Source organism: Sinocyclocheilus rhinocerous, unplaced genomic scaffold (assembly GCF_001515625.1).
Source record: "Sinocyclocheilus rhinocerous isolate Xijiao unplaced genomic scaffold, SAMN03320098_v1.1 scaffold1593, whole genome shotgun sequence".
NCBI lineage: Eukaryota > Metazoa > Chordata > Actinopteri > Cypriniformes > Cyprinidae > Sinocyclocheilus > Sinocyclocheilus rhinocerous.
The window spans coordinates 337317-344195 of NW_015656206.1; the positions used below are offsets into that span (position 1 = coordinate 337317).

Below are 6879 nucleotides of genomic sequence, written 5' to 3' on the forward strand. Positions count from 1 at the left end.
TTTTTTTTTGGACACAAGTGTCAGAGCTTCTGTGTCCAACATAACATTTCTAGTGAAAAGTGACTTTGCGGTCTTTTGTCTTGAAGAGAATTGTAAAGTCATATTAACCAACAGTTCTGTGAATGCCACTTTCATGTCTTATTTATATAATACATTTTGAATTTGAGTGTATTGTATGGATTAATTTTAATAAATGTTTTCCTCTGTTGCAGGTAAGTGTCCCAGATTTCAGAGGATTTTAGAATGAGTGATGGGATGGGATGGGATGGGGAGGCTGTAGTATCCTTAATGTCATGTCAAATTTCCTAATTTGTTTTCTGCAGTGATAAACTAATATCATTGGCATGATAATCAACCAATTTTTTTTTAATCAGCATCAGCAGATAACTGAGCCAGATTTACAGAAGTGTCAGTTTCGTTAATGAATAATGCACAATTCACATTTTCTGTTTTCAAATATGTTTGAGTGAATTTAAATTAATGGAATAGTTCACCCAAAAATAAAAATTCTGTTATCATATACTCTCATTTATGTTGATGAAGACTTCATTTTCAGAAAACAAATGAGGATATTTTTAGTGTTCTCTAATAATTTATGTCCATCCATTGAGAGTCCATGCAACCAAAACCTTTAAGCATCAAATTTTATATATATATATATAAATATATATAAAAAAAATGTAAAAATGATTCATGTGAGCTAAGCTGACTTTATATGAGGAACAGATTTAATTTAGGCTTTTACTTTTAATTAAACATTGATCTACACATAAATAAAGCTCATCAAATATGCAACCTCACTGCTTCTTGCACCTCAAGCACAGATGAGCTTCCGTGTTTACCATCTCTTCAGAAGATGTTTGATTCATATGGATTGCTTGTATTTTTGTACAATGTAACTACAATGTATTTTTTTGAAGAGTGAATGTTTGGACTTTCAATGGATGGACAAAAATTACGAGAGAATATTAAAAATCTTTTAAATTGTGTTCCAAAGATGAATTGAAGTCTTATGGAGTAAACAATAACAGATTTTTCATTTTGGTCAATTTTTTTAAAACTGTTTGTATAGTACTGAAAAGTCTTAAAGTCCGCATGAAATCAAAATGGACTTTATTTACTTTATTAGCACACATTGCTAGTCTTGATGTGAAGTTGTGAACAATTAATCCGTGCAAGTTAATCCGCTGAAAAAAAAAATTTGTCATGGTAATCTTTAATCAAAATCTGAACATTTGCTTCCGCTCTGGAATGGCATTCCTTCTCTGATGACGTCAGTTTGACGGCTTGGGTAGAATATACTTAAACACACACCTCCAACTGTTATTAGTTGCTATGAGTGAGAGACAGAGAGGAGGAGCCCTCAATTCAATATTCCGTTTCAGCTGGAAATACGTCACTACACTGAAACAAAGCTGGCAGCAACTTCCGGTTCACGCAGACTTTAAAAACATTTTGTTTGAAGATGATTATTTATATCTTTGTCCCACACACCATCATAGAATCAGGGATTACATGAATGAACGAAGGCAATTGAGACAGCATAAATCCATAGAAGAACTAAGACAACTTCTCCAAATCGGAGAATGATTTACCTGGAAAGTACAGTATTGTGAAAAGTTTTAGGCACTTACTTTCCCCCCCCCTCTCTCTTCTTCATGTTGGCCTTACTTTAATAATGATAGTCACCAGCAGGGCAAGTGCTGTCACAGCTTGCAAGACATACAGCCTTAACTCAGGATGCACCCTGATCTGTCGCCCCATCTACATACTGACGAGTGCAATCAACTTATAACACTTCTCAAACAGTGCCACAAGGAGGTATGGAAACATCATGCACTCATGCAAGCATGCTTTTCAGAGTGAACTTTTCACCTCCTTAATTGTACAATCCGCAAAAATGCACAATCACCTGAAAATTTTATTTTGTGAATGAAGCAAACCAAGAAATGAAATGTGTCATCATTTGCCTCATTGTCTTTAGCTTAATGTAATTTCATTTTTTCTGATAATCTGTTATAAAACCTGTGCACAAATAAGAGACAGTGCTAAATGTTTATCTTATGTTTGGTTTGAAAACAGGAATGCAAGTAATTATTGTCTGGCTCTGTCTATAGCATAACGTCCTCAAGTTCTTTGGCACATGTAATGATGTGGACCGTGCAATGCGGGACTGTCTCAAGAAAGAGGTGAGGACATGAGACTTTGGAGTTTGTGACTCATTTTATTTCATACAAATACACACGTTTATTATCAACTCAAATGCTTGTTTTAAGTCTAGAAATCATTTTACCTTAGGCACTAAATCAAAAGATTTGTAAAATCAGTCTCTAAGTAAACCTCTGACTTGTCTAGCTGTCTTCGGCTAAATCATTTGCCTCTCTATTTGTCCACACAGTATCAGGCAAAGAGGGAGCGCAGCAAGGCCCACGCAGAAGAAATGAGACAGCGTTTAAAAGAACAACCAAAAGAGCATCCCTAGTATCAAACATCGCCTCCCTTGGAGGACAAAACTACTCCAGACATGAACTAGTTTCTGATGTTAGGGCGCTTGGATAATTTAAATCTGGAATGCTTTTTTGTGAGGATTAATTTATTTTGACCCTTGCCGTAAATAAGGTAGTAGAGCAAGTTGAAGATGAAACTTAAGTTTATTTAATAATGTTTAATTGCAGGCTGTGAGCTGTATCCCAGATGTGACCTGATCTGGAGAGTGGGTTTGAAACTAAACAATGTCAACATTTTGATTGTTTGAACTCCAATTAAAAAAGTTCAAAATTAACATTGTCATTAGCACATTTATTGGCAGCTTGTCTACATTAAGATATTTTCATTTATCAATTACTAATACACGAAAGAGCCTACATATCCAGTCAGTTGAATTTAAGATATTGTCAATTAGAGAAAACCAATATACCAAAGAGGATTCCAATCAAAGTGCATAAACATCTCAAAAAGGGATGTAAATGTAACTATTGCAAATGCAAATATGGTTGCCAATGTGATTTTTCATTTTTCTAAATTAGTGCATATTTGGTAGAGATTTAAAGGAATAGTTCACCCAAAAATGAAAATTTGCTGAAAACGTACTCATCCTCAGGCCATCCAAGATGTCATTAAGTAATTGAGTCACTGACTCGCAAATGAATCCTCTGCAGTGAATGGGTCAGAAGGAGAGTAGAAACAGCTGATAAAAAGACAATAATTAAATAGTAATCCACACGACTCCAGTCCATCAATTAATGTCTTACATAAAAAGCTGCATGTTTGTAAGAAACAAATCCATGAATGCATTTTAGCTTTAGAGTGTTAATAATGCATAATCCATAATAACATTACCTTATGTGGAAAAAGTCAATCCCCTGTTATCCTCTCACATCCCAGTTTAGAACGGTTTTAGACTGTTTTCACTTGTAAACGGTGCTTTATCTGTGCATATCCATCTTGATTCATGAGACAACTTTTTCAATGGAGAAAGCAATATTTCATATTTCTTGATGGATTTGTTTAATGCAAACATGCAGCTTTTCGCTTCACAAGATGTTAACCAATGGACTGGTGACATGTTCATTGCTTGTGGATTATTGTGAGTTTATTTATTTTTTAATCCGCTGTTTATCAGCTCTTTCTGACAGCACACATTTATTGTAGAGGATCCATTCAATCAATCTTGATTTTTGTAAAATGTTGCAACAAGATATTCTATCTGTTTTCTTTTCATTTATTATACAATTAACAAAAGCAAAAAAGACCTCTAACACTAGCTTGCTCTATTCTTTTTCTATTCTATCTGTTTTCTTTTTATTTATTATATTATTTAAAAAACCCTTGCTACGTGTACTGCGTTAAGCTAACTGAGACTTGTTATAGCACTTGTATATATCATTTCTCTTTTGTTGATTTTGATTGCTTCCATTGTCCTCATTTGTAAGTCGCTTTGGATAAAAGTGTCTGCTAAATGACTAAATCTAAATATAAGATATATATTTTTTTGTGTGTTAAAAATTACAGTTTTGGACATATAAGGTAATACAAATATTTTAAAAAAATACCTTAAAGTAACTACAAATGAGCATGTAAAGCAAAAATCTTTAAAAGAAATTCCGTGTGGATCATGCCCCCGATCTGCACAATGTTAACCTGTAACACCCTGCACGTTTTTGCCTTAAACCTGATACTTACTCAGTAGTACACAGAGCTCTAATTAATGTCAAACACAGAGCGGTCAGCTTGAGTGACAGTGGTACAGAAGAGGAAAGACAGTAATATGGAAGGGTGTTGTTCTGGGGAGAGACAAAGATATGTTTTGGGTCTCTGGGTTATTAGATTAGTATGAGATTTGCACACACACACACACTCACACACACTCAGTCATCGGAGGAGAATACAAAGACTTGTATAGACTTGCTATATTCATGCTTTTATTATATGATAATAAGAAATAGAAAGGCATATATATATATATATATATATATATATATACACACATATACATTTACATTTCACATTTCATTTCAACTTTGATGAACTTTTTTGATCCACTTATATATATATATATATATACAGTTAGGTCCATATATATTTGGACACTGACACAATTTTCATCATTTTGGCTCTGTATGCCACCAGAATATAATTAAAATGAAGCAATCAAGAATTGCAGTGCACTTTAATCTTTAATTCAAGGGGTTGAAATAAAATATAACATAAAATGCTTAGGAATTACAACCATTTTTATACACAGCCCCCCATTTTCGGGTGCTCAAATGTAATTGGACGAATAAATATTATCATAAATAAAATGTTAATTTTTTTATATTTTGTTGAGAATCCTTTGCACGCTCACTGAAGCTCCAGAAGGAAACACCATGCAAGAGAGTGAAAACTTTTTGAATTTGAAGATCGGGGTAAATTTAACTTATTTTGTCTTCTGGGAAACATGTAAAGTATTTTCTGTAGCTTCTGAAGGGCAATACTAAATGAAAAAAAATATGATATTTAGGCAAAATAAGAAAAATGTACACATCTTCATTCTCTTCAAAAGTTTTCACCCCCGGCTCTTAATGCATAATTTTTCCTTCTGGAGCATCCGTGAGCACTTGAACCTTCTGTAATAGTTGCATATGAGTCCCTCAGTTGTCTTTAGTATGAAAAGATGGATCTCAAAATAATTCCGTTATTGTTGGAAAGGGTTCAAATACACAAAAAAATGCTGAAAAACCAAAGAATTTGCGGGACCTGAAGGATTTTACTGAAGAACAGCGGGCAGTTTAACTGTTCAGGACAAACAAGGAACTCATGAAAAACTGTTACTAAACAAAAAAAACAGCTGTGGATCTTTCAGGTAACAACACAGTATTAAGAATCAAGCGTATGTAAACGTTTGAACGGGGTAATTTTTATAAATTCAACTATTATTTTCTCTTGTGGACTATATGTAAACATCTTTTATGTGAAATATCTTATTCAGGTCAGTACTAAATAAAAAATATCATGCATTTTGTATGATCCCTCTTATTTTGGTAAAATAATTAACATTTTGCAGATTCTGCAAGGTGTATGTAAACTTCAGGGTTCGTACGGTCATGAAAAACCTGGAAAAGTCATGGAATTTTAAAACACCAATTTCCAGGCCTGGAAAAGTTTTGGAAAAATAAGTCATGGAAATTTATTGGTAAAAATGTGTACGAACCCTGAAACTTGGTTTCAACTGTATATACTAGCTATTTCAAATTATCATATGCAAATCCAAGAATCCATGGTCAACATGCGTATGTGTCTGTGAGCTGCTGAATCTGTCATGTGTGAATGTTCAGGACAGGGGTGAAAAATTTGGCCTATTCCAGCAATGCCTTGAGCACTATGTGTTCAGTTACAAGTAATGTTATTCCAGCTGGAATATATCGGTTTACATAATGACGTTTTTAATTGTGCTTGGTCAGGCATGACAGAGTGAATTTTACAAGGATATACATTCTGCATACCCGGCTGCAAATGGCTCTGTGTCTTGGTCCCAGGGCCCCTGTGCTGCTTAGGTAATAAAATGTAAAAGCTCCCATGATGACTGGAGGGAACATGTTCTGCCAACATTAGCGTAAGGGAATTGTCTTTTCTGCAGTGCAAACAAGCTATGAAACATGGCCAACATTGTAATTTCAGCAGCTAGCACCTTTCACCTGTTCGTGTGTTCTTCACTGTACATTAAATGATTAATCAAAGTGCCTCAACTATGTGACCGTTTTTTCAGACATCAGCCTGCAACTGGCAATAGAGTGGGAATTAATAATTGAAGGATTCTTACAAAAAGGGATTTGTGGTGGCATAAGTGGCCTCTTGTTCTCCAGGCACTGAGCCACTAAACTGGGGTGAGCAAAGGTTAGAAAGACTAAAGGGTCATCCACAATATGATGCCTTCTTTTTAGAATGGGATGAAACAGGGAGGAAATTAACAGTGTTGGGCAGGTTACTCTAAAAATTTAATTAAATTACTTATTACTGATTACTTCTTTTAAAAGTAATCAAGTTACTGTTCTGATTACTTTATTTCAAAAGTTACATTACTAGTTACGTTACTTTTTTCTGTAGCTACATCCATGAAATTTACATTAAGTTCCAGTATAAACGCTCCTGGTAAATATTTATTATTAAAGCATCAACATTCACAAAACACTGTTATTTTTAAAGGGGTCATATGACGTTGCTAAAAAAGAACACTATTTTGTGTATTTAGTGTAATGAAATGTTTTTATGTGGTTTAAGGTTAAAAAACCACATTATTTTCCACATACTGTACATTATTGTTTCTCCTCTATGCCCTGCCTTTCTGAAACGCATCGACTTTTACAAAGCTCATCGTTCTGAAAAGCAAGGTGTGCCCTG

At 34.2% G+C, this 6879-nt stretch overlaps 1 protein-coding gene across 1 annotated transcript in view; it reads left to right on the plus strand.

Moving 5' to 3' along the window:
• The window catches only part of LOC107719886 (COX assembly mitochondrial protein 2 homolog), a 6458-nt gene extending 3271 nt beyond the window's left edge, over positions 1–3187 (plus strand). The window contains exons 2-4 of the mRNA XM_016527430.1: positions 1686–1821; positions 2118–2189; positions 2399–3187. Of these exons, the coding sequence (XP_016382916.1) occupies positions 1741–1821; positions 2118–2189; positions 2399–2482 (237 nt within the window). The 5' untranslated portion in view covers positions 1686–1740 and the 3' untranslated portion in view covers positions 2483–3187. The remainder of the gene's footprint in view (positions 1–1685; positions 1822–2117; positions 2190–2398) is intronic.
• The last annotated feature ends 3692 nt before the right edge of the window (positions 3188–6879 follow it).